The 19,348-nt window shown below is 41.0% G+C and overlaps 2 protein-coding genes across 2 annotated transcripts in view; both read left to right on the top strand.

The window, feature by feature from the left end:
* Window positions 1–6,303, top strand: part of fam184ab (family with sequence similarity 184 member Ab) — a gene marked incomplete at both ends in the record, with an annotated part of 147,069 nt that extends 140,766 nt beyond the window's left edge. The window contains 3 exons of the mRNA XM_083899106.1: window positions 188–292; window positions 2,533–2,822; window positions 6,222–6,303. Coding sequence (XP_083755232.1) covers window positions 188–292; window positions 2,533–2,822; window positions 6,222–6,303 — 477 coding nt within the window. The remainder of the gene's footprint in view (window positions 1–187; window positions 293–2,532; window positions 2,823–6,221) is intronic.
* Window positions 6,304–9,135: 2,832 nt separating this feature from the next.
* ptrhd1 (peptidyl-tRNA hydrolase domain containing 1) lies at window positions 9,136–11,167 on the top strand. The gene is made up of 2 exons (XM_083899057.1): window positions 9,136–9,356; window positions 9,931–11,167. The coding sequence occupies exons 1-2, from the start codon at window positions 9,144–9,146 to the stop codon at window positions 10,099–10,101; spliced, it is 384 nt and encodes a 127-aa protein (XP_083755183.1). The 5' UTR covers window positions 9,136–9,143; the 3' UTR covers window positions 10,102–11,167.
* The last annotated feature ends 8,181 nt before the right edge of the window (window positions 11,168–19,348 follow it).

The following is a 19,348-nucleotide window of genomic DNA, read 5'->3' on the forward strand; positions in this document are numbered from 1 at the left end:
TTCATTTGTCACGGTGAAGACGACCACGGAAATCTCCCCCGAGTCCTGAGCCCGGTGTTTGACGATCCGCGTCGTGTTCCGCGGGAACAATTAGGCCCGGAAGAAAAGTTATCGCGGGTAGAAATTAATGTTCCGAAGCTGCAACATTAAGCTAACTCGATTTCTTTCCCCCCCCCCTCTCCCTCAGGACGATAAGAAGTTCTACCAGCTCGAACTCGTCAACCGGGAGACCAACTTCAACAAAGTGTTCAACGCCAGTCCCAACGTAGGCGTCATCAACCCGCTCATCAAGGTAAGACCGGACGTCCTGGGAGACGCTAAACACACGGGGAGAACGATCTGAAGAACGACTGTCGCTATTGGTTAAAACCACGTAGCAAAGATGATATCTATCACTGCATCTCATCTCATATCATATACCAGATCAATGAAATCACCTTTATTTTGAATTCTGATCTCTGTTGAAGCAAAACAGTCCGAGCAACTACTTTGTCGTCGAGAATTACTGCAAAAATGTGCAGTTTGACTTCCTATTTTAGATCAGTATTTCTCGAGAACATATAATATATATGCGTCATTTAAAAATGGCTAACGTTTTAGTCAAAATGTGGCTATTAATTGTCATTTAATGAATGGTAGTTTGCATAATTGAGTGTCCAGAGTCCAGGCACCGTTTACCAGTTAGCACCGTTAGCTGCGTTAGCTCCTTTAGCGCCGTTAGCGGGCCTATAGTCGAACTGGAGCAGTCTGTTTATTCAACGATAAGAGCAGCGCTACAAATGAACAGCATAACCGGTGTACTGCGTGAAGTTTAGCGTTACTTTATAGACTAATTTTAACAATCGGGAGTCACGTAAACATGCGTTAACGTTGACGCCATTAACGGCAATGACCATTATTAACTGCTGTTAACGTGCCCAGCACTTAATATAAACGTTGACGCATGACGCGTTTCCATGACGACTGACCGAAAAAAGACGCGCGTGACCCCATGTTTACGTGCCGCGGCACCGAAGTCCAGGCACCGTTTACCAGTTAGCTCCGTTAGCTCCTTTAGCACCGTTAGCGTGCCTATAGTCGAACTGGAGCTGTCTGTTTATTCAACGATAAGAGCAGCGCTACCAATGAACAGCGTACATGTGTACTGCGTAAAGTTTTGCGTTACTTTAGAGACTAATTTTAACAATCGGGAGTCACGTAAACATGCGTTAACGTTGACGCCATTAACGGCGTTGACCATTATTAACGGCGTTAACTGCTGTTAACGTGCCCAGCACTTAATAAAAACGTTGACGCATGACACGTTTTCCATGACGACTGGCCGTAAGAAAGACGCGCGTGACGCCATGTTTACGTGCCGCGGCGCAGAAGTCCAGGCACCGTTTACCAGTTAGCTCCTTTAGCGCTGTTAGCACGCCTATAGTCGAACTGGAGCGGTCTGTTTATTAAAGGAAAAGAGCAGCGCTACATATAACTAGCGTACCTGTGTACTGCTACGTGCGCTAGCTTTGACGCCATTAATGCCGTTAACCGCTATTAACGCCGTTAACTGCTGTTAAGTTGCCCAGCACAATATAAAAATGTAAAAACTAGTGCTGGGCACGAGGTTAGCGCACGTTAGCGCATGAAACGTTTCCATGACGACTGACTGGAAAAAGACGTGTGTGGCGTCATGTTTACGTGCCGCGGCGCCGGAGTCCAGGCACCGTTTAATAGTTAGCTCCTTTAGCACTTTAGCGTTAGCGTGTACAGTGTATGTGTGCCTCTGTTTTTAAAGTTTAGCGTTACTTCAGAGACTTATTTTAACAATCTGGAGTCACGTAAACATGACGTAAACATGACGTTAACGTGTGCTATCGGTGACGCCGCCATTAACGTGCCCAGCACTATTAAAAAATGTAAAAACACACAAAAACAGTAAATTAAGCAATGAAAAACGTTCCCAGTTCACCTTAAACATCACTCTCCACAGTTTGTGTGTTGAATGGTTCCCGCTGCATGACGGTCAGTATCTCTGAGGTTCTACAGAACTTTGCTGTAATTTTCCGTGTATTTTCCACACGTGTATCTGTGTGTGTGTGTGTGTGTGTGTGTGTGTGTGTTGTGTGTCACTCATACATGTGTGTGTGTGTGTGTGTGTTTGGACGTTGGACTCTTCTCTTCTCTGACGTTTATTTTTTGCTTCCCTTTGCTTTCCAAGCCATGTGTTGTTGTTGTTTTTAGCGCGAGATGTTTCATCTCCGCTCGTCCGCTCGACGCCAGCGACGGCGAGCGAGCGACTCCCGTTCCTCACACTGATCCATTCAAATCCGCTTCGGCATTTAGACACGCTCACGTTAGCACGCCGCTCTTTTTTATTTCCCCTGGACTCTATCGACCTCTACTCCATTTCCCCTCCATTTCCTCTTATCTTTTATTATTATTATTATTATTATTATTTTTATTTCAAACTTTCCTTATTTTGACCCTGGTGCCCCTCCCCCCCTCCCCCCCCTCCCCCCCCTCCCCTCCTTTTTCTTTTTGTCTGTGTAGCAAAAGAAAAAGAGTGAGAAAACAGCAGCCAGCAGATTGAGCAGCTCTTCTAATCTCAGGGCTTTGGAGGCAGCGGGCGTGGGCGTGGGCGTGGGCGTGGGTGTGGCCATGGGCGTGACGGGTTCGGGGAGCGGGTTGCCCCCGCACCCGCCGCACCCTCCGCCCCCACCCCCGACCCAGTCCAGCCGCCTAGAGCCCATCCCCAACTCCCCCCTCCACCACCTTGAGTTCAACTCCACCAAACCTCTTCCCCCGCCGACCCCTCCCACCGAACCCAAGAAATTCATGAGGTGAGAGCTTTTCAGCCCCCGGTCGGTCCATGCATCAGTCATCCAATCACAGGCCTCGATTTCCCGTGCGAAATACCTGTGAGTTAAAGAGGTGCAAGCGCTCGACTCATAACGAGAGTCAAACTTGAAGTTATTTTCGCCAAGACAATAACTAATATTTGACCTATTTTACTCTTTTCCTGCCAAAACTGACAAACCAAACTAAAATAATATAAAAAATCATTATTATGTGTAAAAATAAGAGCTTTTAAAGCATATTATAGCTGAATGTTAGCGTTCATTCCCCAACTGGTGAAACTCTCCGTTATCACATGCTAATGCACATAAAAGTGGTCACGGTTAATTATTAAAGACTAATTTGAAGCTGATCGTATTAAGTGTTAAAAAATAACCATCAAATGTTACATATATAGCTGATAAATCTAATTGTTGCTTGTTAAAAGGACCACTATTGGAGGAATTAAGTGTAGCTAGCTCGCTAAAAACGTTTTATCAGTCTGACATTTGCCTCTTTTCCGTGCCAAAACTGACAAACTAAACCAAAATAATACATAAAAATCATTTTAAAACATATTATAACTGAACGTTAGCTTTCGCTCCCCATAACTGGTGTTAAACCTGTGAAACTCTCCGTTATCACATGCTAATGCGCACAAAATGATCACAGTTAACTATTAATGACTAATTTGAAGCTGATTTTATTATGTTTTAGAAAATAAGCCTAAAATGTTCCATATACAGCTGATAAAGCTAATAATTGCTTGTTGAAAGGACCACTATTGGAGGAATTAAGTGTAGTTGTGGTGTAGCTAGCTAGTTAAATTGTTTCATACTTGACTTATCATAAAACAGTAACCTTAAAAATACACATTTAACGGCTTCATAAACAGTATGAAATGTATCTGAAATACAAAGTCCCAGGCTAATAGTTAGCAGCTGATGATTAGCATGTAGAGTTACTAGCTGTGAAGCAACCTTGTATTTAGCTCTTCATAATTATAACAATAGTTGCTTCTGTGTTCACCACAGAGTTAGCAAAAGCAGGACAGAGTTGCTAACATTAGCAAAATTGTCATTCAGCATGTTTGGCTAGCTTCTGCGTCAAACATGAATACATAGTGGGTATATTTGTTTTTTTGAAAACAACAACAACACACTGCTTATAGTGAAATAGTAAATATAAACATAGCTAGTTAGTCAGCTAGTAAACTAGCTAACATGCTAATATGTGCAGATGGACATGGAACATGTTCACTTTTTTATTTATTATAGATTTTTTTTTTGTTTTTAAACAAAGTAATGTCCAAAATCTTAAGATATCTTTATTTACACCAATTACATGTTATGTCAGTCACATTTTCAGCTTTTCAGCTCCGCTAATTAGTGGCAGGATGTAGCATTTAGCATGTAGCATTAAAGCCCACACTTTAAACTACATGTATTTGACAGTTCCTCAGGTGAAAATAACAGATGTTTGACTCCTGCTCTTTAACCATAAACCAACATCATGACATAAACACACGTTTCATAAGCGACTGAAGCTTCAGAGAATGGCTTTAGAAGAATGGCTTTGGAATGCAAATGGGGCATGTTTTTATTGATTTATTTATTTATTTGTCTTTTCCTCCCACTGTGTCTCCGTCAGTCTGAAGACGTAAAACAGTCGCATGATGATGATGATGATGATGATGATGATGTTTCCCCTCTTTTTCTGTTCAGGAAGTTTAAAAAAACATATTGTTTGTATTTGTTGTTGTTGAATTGTGTCATTTATTTGTAACTTTTCTTCACCTCCTCATCTTCATCTGAATATCCAGCATGTTGCACACGCCGCACTTTTTAGAGAATAACGACAAATAATGAAGTAGATATTGTCTTTTGCTATAGTGTGTGTGTGTGTGTGTGTGTGTGTGTGTGTGTGTGTGTGTGTGTGTGTGTGTGTGTGTGTGTGTGTGTGTGTGTGTGTGTGTGTGTGTATGTACGGTGTGTGTGTGTGTGTGTGTGTGTGTGTGTGTGTGTGTGTGTGTTCTTGTACTTGCGGCATACTGAGGACCAGTGAGGGATTTTAACCAACAAAGTGAGGTCATTTTTACGGAGTGAGGACATTTTGGCCGGTCCTCACTTTGTTTTCATTGAAATCACTTCCTGAGGTTGCTATAAAATGCTATACTCAATTTGTAAAAAAAAAAAAAGAAAAAAAAAAATTTGGAAGACAAATTTGTGGCCTAAAAATTTTGGGTCACTTTTTTTTTTTTTTTTTGGGTAAAATTTTTTTTTCAAATGTTGGGTCAAATTTTTTTCTCACATTTTGGGTCAATTTTTTATTTTATTTTGGGTCAAATTTTTTTTTCAAATTTTGGACGACATAGTATAGTATGACGTTTTTGTCAAATTTTGGACTAAACATTTTTGTTGATGTATGAAATTTTTGTAAAATTTTGGACCAAAAATTTAATTTATTTTTTTTTTTAAATCAAAAAACTTTTCCAGCCCTTTTTGCTCTGTGGCTCCACCTGCAGACATGTTATGGTACTGCAACCAGTAGTTCTTTGTAGATGTCATTCATGAAGTAGATATTTGTAATTGTGTTGATTTATAAAGTGGAAATGCTGGTCCTCAGTATGCAGTAAGTACAAGAATGTGTGTGTGTGTGTGAGTGTGTGAGTGCGGTGCTTTATTTTGAAAATTGCTTCACAGTTGCTGTGCTAAAAACTGTGCTTTAAAGCACCACTTTAGTGAGTGAATGAGAGGGTGAGTGAGTGAGTGAATGAGTGAGCGAATTAATGAGTGAGTGAATGGATGAATGAATGAGTGAGTGAATGAGTGAGTGAGTGAGTGAGTGAATGAGTGAGCGAATTAATGAGTGAGTGAATGGGTGAATGAGTGAGTGAGTGAGTGAGTGAGTGAATTAATGAGTGTGTGAATGAGTGAGTGAGTGAGTGAGTGAATGAATGAGTGAGTGAATGAGTGAGTGAGTGAGTGAGTGAACGAGTGAGTGAGTGAATGAGCATGATCTGGATATTTTTGTATCCGTTGTGCTGCATGTTATTGTGTAAAGAATGAACTGAAACGCTGCTCTGCAAACACACACACAGACACACACACTTTGTTTTGGACCTCACAAAGATATAAATTCAAGCACACACACACAAACACAAACGCATACAAATGAAATGGAAGAAGTGAAAAGTGAAAGAAATGGAACAGATTTTCCTCTGCTGTTGCTGTGACTTTGCTGCCCTCCTGTGGCTAAAATAATACATTACACATTCAAATACCTCTTTTTTTTAGTGAGAAATGATAGTGATGTAAAAGTACAATGTTGTATTTCTGTGCATTATGTGTTTAAAATGTGTTTTTCTTTGTTTTTTCTTTGTTTTTGCTGTGTCATGCCTGAAGCCCTCCTGAGACTAAGGACGCCACCATCGACGCCGCCGACGCTCAGCGCCAGGAATGGTTCGCTCAGTACTTTTCCTTTTGATTGACGACACAAACGTGCAAACACGAGGACTCTGACTCAGCATGTCGACCAAACTTTAAAAAGACTAAACTTAAAGGAACAAAAAAAAATACTACAACAAAAAAAGAAGAAGAAACTCTTTGTTCTTTATTGTCATTAAACAGTTTGTTTGGGGTCAATTCACTTCAGACTCGGTCGATAGAAAGTGTCACGTCATGGTCTGAATTTGTCAGAAAATGTCACGTCATCGTCTCAATTCACTTCAGACTGTCGACAGAATGTGTCACGTCATGTTCTGACTTTGACAGAAAGTGTCATGTCATGGTCTCGATTCAACAGAAAATGTCACATCTCAGTTTCACAGAAAATGTCACGTCATGGTCTCAATTCACTTCAGACTCAGTCGACAGAATGTGTCACGTCGTGGTTTCGATTTGACAAAAAGTGTCACGTCATTCTCTCGATTTGACAGGTGTCACGTCATGGTATCGATTCGACAAAGTGTCACGTCATGGTCTCAATTTGACAGAAAGTGTCACGTCATGGTCTCGATTCAATAGAAAGTGTAATCTCATGGTCTCGATTCGACAGAAAGTGTCACATCATGGTCTCGATTCTACAGAAAGTGTCAGGTCATGGTCTCGATTCAATAGAAAGTGTAACGTCGTGGTCGCAATTCGGCAGAAAGTGTCACGTCATGGTCTCGATTCAACGGAAAGTGTCGCGTCATGGTCTCGATTTGACAGAAAGTGTCACGTCATGGTCTCGATTCGACAGAAAGTGTCACGTCATGGTCTCGATTTAACAGAAAGTGTCACGTCATGGTCTCGATTCAACAGAAAGTGTCACGTCAGAAACGGTCAGAAAGTGTCGCGTCATGATCAGAAAGTGTCACGTCATGGTCTCGATTCAACAGAAAGTGTCACGTCATGGTCTCAATTCACCTCAGACTCGGTTGAAAAAAAATGTCCTGTCATGGTCTCAATTCATTTCAGATTCTTGCAACAGAAAGTGTCACGTCATGGTCTCAATTGGACAGAAAGTGTCACGTCATGGTCAGAAAGTGTCACGTCATGGTCACGGTCAGAAAGTGTCGCATCACGGTCAGAAAGTGTCGCGTCACGGTCAGGAAGTGTTGCGTCACGGTCAGAAAGTGTCGTGTCACGGTCAGGAAGTGCTGCGTCATGGTCAGAAAGTGTCGCGTCACAGTCAGAAAGTGTCGCATCACGGTCAGAAAGTGTCGCGTCATGGTCAAAAAGTGTCGCGTCACGGTCAGAAAGTGTCGCGTCACGGTCAGGAAGTGTCACATCACGGTCAGAAAGTGTCGCATCACGGTCAGAAAGTGTCGCGTCACGGTCAGAAAGTGTCGCGTCACGGTCAGGAAGTGTCACATCACGGTCAGAAAGTGTCGCGTCAAGGTCAGAAAGTGCCGCGTCATGGTCTGACCGTCGTTGAAACGCACAGAATTCGATGTCATCAATTTTCACGTTTGGTTAAAAACGTATCGACCGACTTCTCGTCGAGCAGGAAGTGAATTGAACCCGATCGATGACTGATCGATTAGTTCTGTCTGATGATTTCACTGTGGACGAGTTTCTCTCTCTCTCTCTCTATCTCTCCGTATGTTTGATGTTTGTTTATTTATTTACTTCTTAACTTATTTCGCAGTTTCTTGGAACTTGAGAAGAAGAAGAAAAAAAAGACGAGTGGTGAATTGTTTTTCACGCTGCTAATTTTTCCCATCGACGGACGACAGTGAGAAATAAAGCGTATATAAATATAAATATATAAAGAAATAAATGGTAGGTTATCGTGCTCTCTCTCTCCCTCTCTCTCTCTCTCTGTACGTTGGCGCGCGTCGTAGACGAGAAGGGCTGATCTAAGACCAGGACCGGATCCTGGATCAGTCGGACGACGTCATCATGGCCAGTTTGTTACGGCAGCGTAGAAGTTTAAAGCAGATTTTGGTAGAATATCAATTAAATTAAAAAAATTGTTTGTATGGTCGTCTGTCTAAAACACAGATATAATGATGTCTCACCAATTTTAAAGATCAAAAATAGCATATTTTATATTTATATTATAATGTGTATGCTTAATAAATAATTATTGTGACATTTACTCGCGTTTGTTTGTCGTTTATTTCGTAAAATGCGCTATTTATGTCACTAATAATGCACTTTACATATATATGTATAGGAATATATACACAATATTTAATATTTTTTAACAATTAAATGCAGATTTGTTGTTTGATTTCATAATTGTGATTAATTTTGAAGGAACATTTGTCTAGTTTTGGGTTTAAATGGAGGAATAAACCTTCATACACATTTGGACTAGTTTATGTCATGTTTTATCATGAAGTTCCAACAGTAACCACCAGAGGGCGGTGTTGCGTCTGATTGAGAGGACACACGCACACACACAGCGGCTTGAAATAATTTTAATAATGCACTTTACATATATATAAATATATATGTGTATATATATATAAAAGAATATGTACACAATATTTAATATTTTTTATTAACTAAATGCATATTTGTATTTGTTTGTAATTTCATAATTCTGATTATTCCTGTGGGTACATTTGTCTAGTTTTGGGTTTAAATGGAGGATAAAACCTTCCTTATACACATTTGTACTCGTTTATGTCATAAAATTATATTTTATCAATGATTAAAAAAAAAAAAAAAAAATTTGACTGCATGTTTTATCATGAAGTTCCAACAGTAACCACCAGAGGGCGGCGTTGCGTCTGTTTGAGAGGACACACGCACACACACACACAGCGGTTTGAACCGGAAGGTAAACAAAGCGCTTCCTTCCTTCCTTCCTGTACGCGGTTTCCCCTGAAAATGGCGGCGTCAGGAGCCGCCGGGTCTCCGGGCCGGCTCGTACAGTACGTGGTGGTCCGCTCGGATCTGGTCCACAAGCTCTCGTGGCCCCTGGGGGCCGTGATAACGCAGGCGTGTCACGCCGCCACCGCCGCCATCCACCTGCACTACGCGGACCCGGACACGCAGCGCTACCTGGCGGAGCTGGACTCCATGCACAAAGTGGTGCTCGGGGTGAGCGCGACGCGTCACGCCAAACCTCATGCAAATATCCACGCATTTTAACCATTTTACGCGTTTACCAAGCGAATAATGCGTGTACGGTCCTATAAATTATACATTAATATGTATCCCAGCTCCATGTGTTATTCGGCAACGTTTATTTCCAATTTATTTGGTTTATTTTAAGTTATTTTACCCTCACGTTGGAATGTGAAATGTTATGCTAGTTAGCCAAAACGGCATTACGTAGGGAACTACGTGAAAAAAAACACCGAAACTGAACTGTACACGTAATATTGACGTATAATATGTAAGCCGAATTTTAATAAAGCATCAACAGATTACAGTAAAGTAGTACACATGTTTGTAGCAACGACACGTTTGTGCTGATAAGCCATTTATTTTTTAAAATACAGTTATTTTAATTGAGGTTTTGTTTTGACATATTTCTTAGGTCTTTTCTGTGTTTCAGCGTTTTCAATCTATAATATAAAATGTTTATTTTCACCTGCAGTATTGGTATTAAATATAAAGTAGGTATATGACTCCTAAATTCTCAGTGTGTTGTTTACTGTGTGGTCTCCAGGCTCCAGACGAGGCCGCCCTCTCTGCTCTGTCAGAGACTCTGACTCAGGCCGGTGTTTCCCACAAGCTCTGGGTCGAGCAGCCGGAGAACATCCCCACGTGTCTGGCTCTGAAGCCGTGTCCTAAAGAGAGCGTTCAGCCTCTGCTGCGCAAGTTCAAACTCTTCAAATGACAGAAGAAAACTGAAAAGTGGACGCTCGATCGCAAGCTCTTTGACTGTGACACAGAAGCTTCTCCTCACAAGATTAAAGCAAGGAAATGCTGTATGTTTGTCAATGTTGATTTAATTGGTTCAAAATGTCCTAAAATACACATAGTTGGTGTTTTATTTTACCCTGAAAAGCTGGGTAGCTAAAGACAGGCGATTTGCAAGTGTACTTTTGTATTATTACTGCTATAAGATCATGAATTATTATTATTTTAATGGTTCAGGCTCATCAATTAGGTACATTAATACATATTCATCTACTGTGGCACCCAATGGAGTGGTACCAGCCAACTGTAGTGTGCTTTCAGAGAAGATTTAATGGACTTTATTCGTCCCAAAACTGTGGAAATATGAGCTAAAAGCAGAATATAGCTACCTCCCTGTATATACCTATACAGGGAGGTGGAAACTATAAGAATAGGATATAAATCAAGTGTTATTTGGTCGTTCTCCAACCATCTTGTGTCCAAAAAGCTCTTTTCTCCATAGAAATCTGCCGTTGATCTGTGTTGAAATGGTCGTGCATGAAAATCCCGCGTTCAAATTTGCGTAAATCTGCGTTTTTCTTCCTTGCTCCGATGCTAAGCGCGTGCGTCGAGCTGCTGATTTGGATCTGTGTGTTATAAAGCAGTTAAATGGGTGTAACTAATAAAGTGGCCGTGATAATCCAGTGATGTCCATTTGTGACATATTCAGTTGTTTCTCCTCTAGAGGACAAAGGAAAAAAGGTTTTAAATTATGTGTAAAATACGGGGAATTTTATGATTCACACACTTCACGGGCGACGAGCAACATATGATAACAGATTTGACCCTTCAAAATAAAAGCAGCTCATTTAAATGTATTTAAAAACATCCAGAATACATTATTTAGGAAACTATTCTGCTTACTTAATGCATATATAGTGTAGTGCATTCTGTTCTTACAATCTTAATGGTCATTATCTTCTATTTCAGTGTTTATTGTTGTAGTTTTTCAGTGTTTTTGTGGCTCCTGATGAAATCAAACACCTGGGATTCAATCCAGACGATGCTTCAGAGGCAGCAGGTGATTTGCATATTTAAGACAGATGTTAAAAAAACAATAAAATGCTTAAAACAGGCACCGGAGCGCTTGTATGACTCATATGAAGACTCTTCCACCCTCTGCAGGTATGTCATAATGAGGGCTTTGCTAGCATTGAACAAAACGACAACAATACTCAAATTCAGTAATGTTATAATTAAAGTTTCAGTGTGTAACGTGTGGGAGGAGTCAGACTTTATTTAGGCTCCTCCCACCACCTCCTCTGAGTCTTAACTACACTAATGTTTCCCACTTTACTTCTCTTTACTGTTTAACTGGCCGTAAATCAAAGTTCACCAAAGTCCATAGAGAAAATCAGCGCTCTACTGCTCCCCCGTGTGGTGAGTTTGCGTCGCTCGCGTTGATCCGAACGCGACGCTTCAAACGCCGACGTCGCAGAGGAAGACGCATCAACGTAGCGACAGCGTCGGCAAGCGGGTCGACAACTCCTGCGCGCCGTGGCGTCGCGGTGACGTTAAAAAAACGACGGTTTTCTCTGTGGGGTTTGGTGCAGGGAGAGTGAGCGGCCATACGAAAGGCCGTTTTATGGCGAGATTCAGTGGTGAACACATTCTAATGCATCTTAGATAGATTTTAATAGGTGGTGACTATTATTATGTTACAGTCAGAGATGTGGGTCAGGTGGTCGTACGTGAACCTGAAGGTCGTGACCTCAGAGTACTGATGTTATTTTAAATGTTATTTCCTGTCCCTGACGTTTATTTGCGTTGTTGTTGTTGTTGTGCCGTGTGGAGGCGGAGCTGAAGACAACAGTCCTTGACATTGTCGCCATAAGGTCCTGACGGAACTGCACCGAGCGCCGCGCTCTCATGAATAATTCAGCAGCTTCAGCAGCAGGAAGAGGACGGATCACTGTGTTCCAGACACTATGGATTCTGTACAGAACAGTGACCGACACACAGGCTGCGTCAGGAAAAAGTCAGTTCTTTACGTTTCCAGCTCGTGTTGACGGACTTAAACACAAGTAAACAAACAGTTTCTTCACCCTAAAACAATCAGAGCTGAAATTCTTCACTATTAAAACACATTTTCTGATTTTTCTGCTTCTTAAATATGAATATTTTACGGTTTCTTTGCTCCATAAAACAAAGGAATTACAGATCATTTTGGTTCAGGTTTGGTAACATTTTTGGACTAAACTATTACTCAATTAATGAAGAAAACAATCGACAGATTAATCACTGATGGAAATGAGTCATAAAAGTGTCTTAATCTGTCATAATTTAACGTTAAAATGTCGGTTAATCTTATCGATATTGTTTAAATTAGATGTAAAAGTGTTGTCTGTTTGATGATATCGGAGTTGCAAGTGACAGGAAGTTGCATCACGAGTAAACAGGAAGTGAATCAGGAAGCACGCGGTGCATTCCATTTGTAGTCGGAACTCGGGAGTTTCCGAGGTCGTGAACTTCTACTTGTAGCGTAAATAGCGCTTCTGTCGTGTTTGTTTCACAGTGAATCAGTCGTTAACAGAACAGCGTTATGATCCAGTATTGCTAACAGGAGCTAGCCCCGAGATAGGTTTGCGTTTTTCCGACTTCCAAAGTCGAACGCGGTGAACTCGAGGTTGACAGTCAAACTGCAATTTTTACTTAATCCAGGTGCTAATCCATTAAAACTATATTGGCTAAAAATCACTAGCTATTTTTAGCTATATTGGATTTTTAGCTATTTTTAGCTATATTGGCTAGACATCACGGGATCAGATTTTTGTGAAACGATCTGTAAACTCTAAATATGACGTAAGTGCTTCAGAAAACGCGGTTATTTTCGTTGAAAAAGGACATCAGACTGATATTGGCATCAGTCGGAATTCAAGGTTGCGATATCGGTGTTAAATCCGTGAATTTTATTCCACGCCAATTTTTTTTCAACTTAATCTAGGTGCTAATCCATGAAAACTGTATTGGCTAAAAATCACGGGATCAGATTTTTAGCTATTTTTAGCTATATTGAATTTTTAGCTATTTTTAGCTATATTGGCTAAAAATCACGGGATCATATTTTTAGCTATATTGGATTTTTAGCTATTTTTAGCTATATTGGCTAAAAATCACAGGATCAGATTTTTAGCTATATTGGACTTTTAGCTATGTTTAGCTATATTGGCTAAAGATCACAGGACCAGATTTTTAGCTATTTTTTAGCTATATTGGATTTTTAGCTATGTTTAGCTATATTGGCTAAAAATCACAGGATCAGATTTTTAGCTATATTGGACTTTTAGCTATGTTTAGCTATATTGGCTAAAGATCACGGGACCAGATTTTTAGCTATTTTTAGCTATATTGGATTTTTAGCTATGTTTAGCTATATTGGCTAAAAATCACAGGATCAGATTTTTAGCTATATTGGACTTTTAGCTATGTTTAGCTATATTGGCTAAAGATCACGGGACCAGATTTTTAGCTATTTTTAGCTATATTGGCTAAAAATCACGGGATCATATTTTTAGCTATATTGGATTTTTAGCTATTTTTAGCTATATTGGCTAAAAATCACAGGATCAGATTTTTAGATATATTGGACTTTTAGCTATTTTTAGCTATATTGGCTAAAAATCACAGGATCAGATTTTTAGTTTTTTTTTTAGCTATATTGGATTTTTAGCTGTTTTTAGCTATATTGGCTAAAAATCACGGGATCAGATTTTTAGCTATTTTTAGCTATATTGGATTTTTAGCTATTTTAGCTATATTGGCTAAAAATCACAGGATCAGATTTTTGTAAAACGATCTGTAAACTCTAAATATGACGTAAGTTGTAAAAAGACAACATCAGTCGGAAATTCAAGGTTGCGATATTAGTGTTAAATCCGTGAATTTTATTCCACGCGAATTGTTAACTTAATCCAGGTGCTAATCTATAAAAACATTACCCTTAATTCCCGTTGTAATTGCACAAAGAGATTACATAATGTCATGAAGTAAACCCTCATCGTGATCACGCGCGCGCCTCCTTCTTTCAAATCAAAACACAAACACACGCCACGCGCTCGTCCGTCCCTCTCTTCCGCGCGCCCCTGAACCTCCCCACCACCCCCTCCACGCGAACGCGCGGCGCGCACCGACGCTCGGCGCGCACACGCAGCCCCTGTTTGTTTGTGTTGAGAGAGATTGGAAATGGCGGAGAGCGGAGACCACAGCGACAACTCGGGCTTGCAAAACGCGAGTGCGCCGTCATTGAAACGCTAGGAAACCGCCCCGCGAGAGTGATAGCTGCCTCTCCCCCCCTTCTCTCCAGGAGCCAGGAGCGAATGACGCTCCGCTCGTTGCCCGCGGGGGACACAACGGTCGTGGGACGCGGCGCAGGGAAAAACGGGGGGATTTTGTTTTGGTGAAGCGGCAGGTTTTAGTGTTTTTTTTTTTTTTTTTGTTTTTTTTAAAGCAAGGTGGGTTAGCTAGGCTAGGCTAAGCGCGCTAGCACTAGCTCGGCGCTAGCTCACCTCTCGCGTCGTGGTGCTGCTGGTGTGTGTGTTTTTTTTTACCCACGCAGGCTTGTTTGTCAACATTAGCCGACGCTAAATTCGCCAGCGGAGCTCGGCTAACGCAACAACTTTTTGCTCGGGCTTCCCGATGTGACCTGCGCGTGTTGTTGACGCAGCGGCTGACCTCAACGTTGGACCCCCCCCCCCCCCAGTCCTCCTCCTCCTCCCCTCTGAAAAAAAGAGGATTGTTTATGGAATTTAAAAAAGAAGAAAGAAAGTCAAAACATCTCCGGCCACCCTTTGCTAAGTGAAGTTAAGCTGGTTAGCTGGGTTAGCTTAGCCTGACGGTGGCTAACTGTCGGGGGGGCTAAGCTGCTGTTTTCGCTATTATCGTCCAGCGTGGATCGATTATCAGCGAACTCGAAACGGACAACAACACAGGTAAGTGAACCGAGAGACACCCCCCCCCCCTCTTCTCCTCCACTCTCTCCTCGCTTCTCTTCCTCTCTTCCTCCCCCCCCCCCCACACACACACACACACACACACACACACCCCGTGCTCGGTTAATGCATGACAGCATGTCATCCCTCCGGAGGAACCGTGGCTGGAGTGGCCGCTGCAGCGGAGGGAGGATGTGCACACTGAGGGCCTCCGAACACGCCTGACTCATTGTTGATTTTTCCACATAACCCAGTAACTACTATTCACTGACACCATCTTTCTTCTTTTTTTTTCTTTTTTTCCCCCCTTCCCCTTCTGCAAGTGAATGCAAACACTCTCCGGCCACTTTATTAGGCACAGCCGTTCAACTGCTAACGTATAATCAGCCAATCACATGGCAGCAGCAGCAGCAGCAGCAGCAGCTCGGTGTGTTAAAGGCCTTGTTTCAGGCTGCCTGGGTATTTGCATATATTCACATTGTTTTTCAAAAGTCTGCATGCTCGGTGGGTGGAAAAAAACAAATGAAATAATAGTTTTTCTTCTTTTGTTAAATCTGATTCGGAGTGCATGTGAAATCAGATTTATGCAGGTGTGTCTCAGGCTGAGTGCCGTGCCACCTCAAAGTGAAACAGTAGAAAATTGAATTATTGCATTAGTCTGACTGAACTCAGACTGTTTACACACACGTAAACACGTCATCCCGTCTGTAGTTTGGGTTGTAGATTGATTCGAGCACTTGTTTGAGTCATAAATGTCGATTGGTGTCTCCCAGACCTTCATTCTCGAATGTATACAAACCAGAAATGATTCTGTTTTAAGGATTCTGTTTAGGAAATATTCACATTTGATTCTCAAAATGGTTGACAATTATAATTTAGTAATCAAATAATTGTTGCGACTAGGCTTTGACCCGGTAATAACAACAGAAATCACTTGTATACGAATTATATGACGACATTTCTCGTTGCTTTTCTGCACAACAGAAACCAAACTAGTGCATTTTTGAAACAAGAAGCTCAAATGTATTATTATTTTGGTAGAAAAACATGGAACGATGCACCAACAAGCTGCCGAAAGAACAATCTTTGACGGAATAACCAGAAAAAGTGGAATATAAAGGAGCTGAAAGGGGACACATCGACATTTAGTGCAGCCAAGGTTGACACTTGAGTTATTATTAAATCAATGTCGACTCGCCCAAATGCTTCAGATTATTACAGGTTAACGAATATCGCTCATGTATACAGTTTTTAATAAATGCTAAAACTGTGCTCTGACAGAAAAAAGGTCATTTTTGAACGTTTTATTAAGCGTATTTAATGGTTCGTTCTGCATAATTGGTATTAAGAGCGCTGCAGTGCAGACGTCGAGTTCAGACGGGCCATATTTATCATTCGTTATTATGAAATTGCTGCATTTGATTAACATATATCGCTCTGTAGACAGGTTTGTCATGTGTGGACGTACATATTTGATTCCTGCAGAGAAGACAGTCAAACCAAAAATATATGATTTTGGGGGAAAATATCAGATTTTGGTACAGTACAGTCAGTAAACACGGTAAAGAAGATGAGAAAGCTCCCAAAAACACAGTAAATATCCAGTTCAGTCGCTCCTCTGTGAGCAAAAAATGCCTTGTTGATGTCGATGTCAGAGGTCAGATGAGAAAAGCCAGACTGGTTGGAGATGATAGAGAGGCGACAGTAAGCAGAAGAGGAATCTGAGGCTGCAGTTCACACGGGTTCATCGAAAAAACGGGACGATAGAAGATTTCCATAACATGGTCTGGTCGTACGCATTTAGAAGGCAGGGTCAGAATTGGGCTTAAACTGCATGAAAGCATCACGATAACAAGTTTATTATTGCACTGTGAGTGAATTTCAAGTTATTTTACTGCTTGCATTTTGAAAAGTAGTCGTTTGGAATATGTATTGGTTTATATCTTGAGTTTTGGTGTAAACTATCTGAAATATTTAGTTTACTGTCAGAAATAACACCTCGGAAGCTTTATTCAGTATAATATCTTCTGTTTTTTAAATGTTTCAATATTTTTTGATTAATTGTCCTGGAATAAATGGGCGTCATCTCTATAAAAAGTAGATTTTTGCACGAATTACGTAATTGCAGTCTAAATACTCACACCTTTGGAGGCTTTAATGAAGGAGAATGTGTTCATAATTACAACAGCGTGTGTCTCAGAACAGCGTCATTTAAGACTCCGTGTGTGCTCGATGTGCTGCGGGGTATGAACGTGTGAATGACTGAGCGTTCCTCTCGGCGTGCAGCGCTCTGATTGGTCATTAAAGCGGCGGCTTTAACAGAAAAAGGCGTCTAAAGCAGCTAGACGCCCAACTTTGTAATATGAACGCGAATCTGATAATCTGGTTTTGATGCGTCTTCAAACATAAATGATGAGGATATGCCGGCAATTTAATGTGATATTTTCCTCTCGGGTTGTTGCTGCTGTTCTGCGCTTTAGTTGTGTTTTGATGTAAATGTTTGAATTTAAGCACCCATTGATTTTTTTTTTTCGTTAAGTCAAGACAGATCTTTATTTCTCTTTCATGTAACGGTAAGTGTGGGCAAGTCGTTGACACCGCTTTAATGACGGTAATTTCGACGGCGGCGGCGGCGGCACTCGAAACAGAAGCACGGCAAATTGGTTTTATTTGGTCACTTAAAAAGCAACAGAAACCCCCCCCCTTTTTTTATTACCTTTAAAAATGGACTACTTAGTTCTGCTCGACTGTGCCGTGTGATACCTGTTTATCTGTCTGTGCCGCGGTTGTGAGTGAAAGCATCGCGGCTGAGGCCTCTCTCAGCTCAGATTCAGTGCAGATAAGAGCCAGGATATACGAGCGGGGGAACTGATAAGTACAAGGAACAAAGTGGAAGGAGTCGGTTCTCGTGAAACCACCCCGTTCGTTTCTCAACATAATCCCTTTTCATGGTTAAACGCATAGTAAAGAGGTCTTGGAGCAGCACACGGACCCATCCGTGCATCCATTTTCTACCACTCTACTGTCCTCCCCTTCTTTGTAAAAGTATGTTTACGTGACAATATTTCATTGAAAACTGGACTAAAATACATGCTAACATGTTAGTCCGATTTCTCAAAGTCAGATGATTGGGAGTCGATTTTCCGTAGGTTGGGAATCAGAGGGTACATCACAATACGATACAGGGTACGTGGTCCATGATACCAATATTATCACAATACAAGGATTCTGTGATAATCAACATAGTTAGTCAGTTAGTCTGATTAAGCTTGTACTAAATCAGATTTCTCAGTCAGACGATTGGAAGTCGTTTTTCCATAGTCCGTACGTGTTAGGAATCAGTGGGTACTCCACGATATGTGTTCCACGACACCAATAATGCCAAAATACAACGATTTTTTTGATAATCAATATAGTTACTCAGTTAGTCCGATTAAGCTTGTACTAAATCAGATTTTTAAAGTCAGACGATTGGGAGGTTATTTTCCATAGACCATACTTGCTAGAAATCAGTGGGTACTTCCCGATACGATATACACGATACGTGGTCCACGATTCCAATAATATCACAATACAACTATTCTGTGATAATCACTATATTTAGTCAGTAAGTCCGATTAAGCTTGTACTAAATCAGATTTCTGAAAGTCAGATGATCGGGAGTAAATTTTCCATAGACCATACAGGTTTGGAATCAGTGGGTACTTCACGATATGTGGTCCACGATACCAATAATACCACAATACAACGATTGTGTGATAATCAATATCATTAGTCAGTTAGTCCGATTAAGCTTGTACTAAATCAGGTTTCTCAAAGTCAGACAATTGGGAGTCGATTTTCGATAGACCGTACGGGTTGGGAATCAGTGTGTACTTCACAATACGATATACACGATATGTGGTCCACGATACCAGTAATACCAAAATACAAGGGTTCTGTGATAATCAATATAGTTAGTCAGTTAGTCCGATTAATCTTGTACTAAATCAGATTTCTCAAAGTTAGACGATCGGGAGTCGATTTTCCATAGACCGTACGGGTTGGAAACCACATGGTACATCACGATACGATACGCGGTCCATGATACCAATAATACCAAAATACAACTATTCTGTGATAATCAATATAGTTAGTCAGTTAGTCCGATTAAGCTTGTTCTAAAACATATTTCTCAAAGTCAGACGATTGGGAGTTGATTTTCCATAGACCATTTTTGGACTATGGGAGGAAACTGTAGAACCCATAGGAAACATC

Source organism: Microchirus variegatus, assembly GCF_963457635.1.
Source record: "Microchirus variegatus genome assembly, chromosome: 12".
NCBI classification, from domain to species: Eukaryota; Metazoa; Chordata; class Actinopteri; order Pleuronectiformes; family Soleidae; genus Microchirus; species Microchirus variegatus.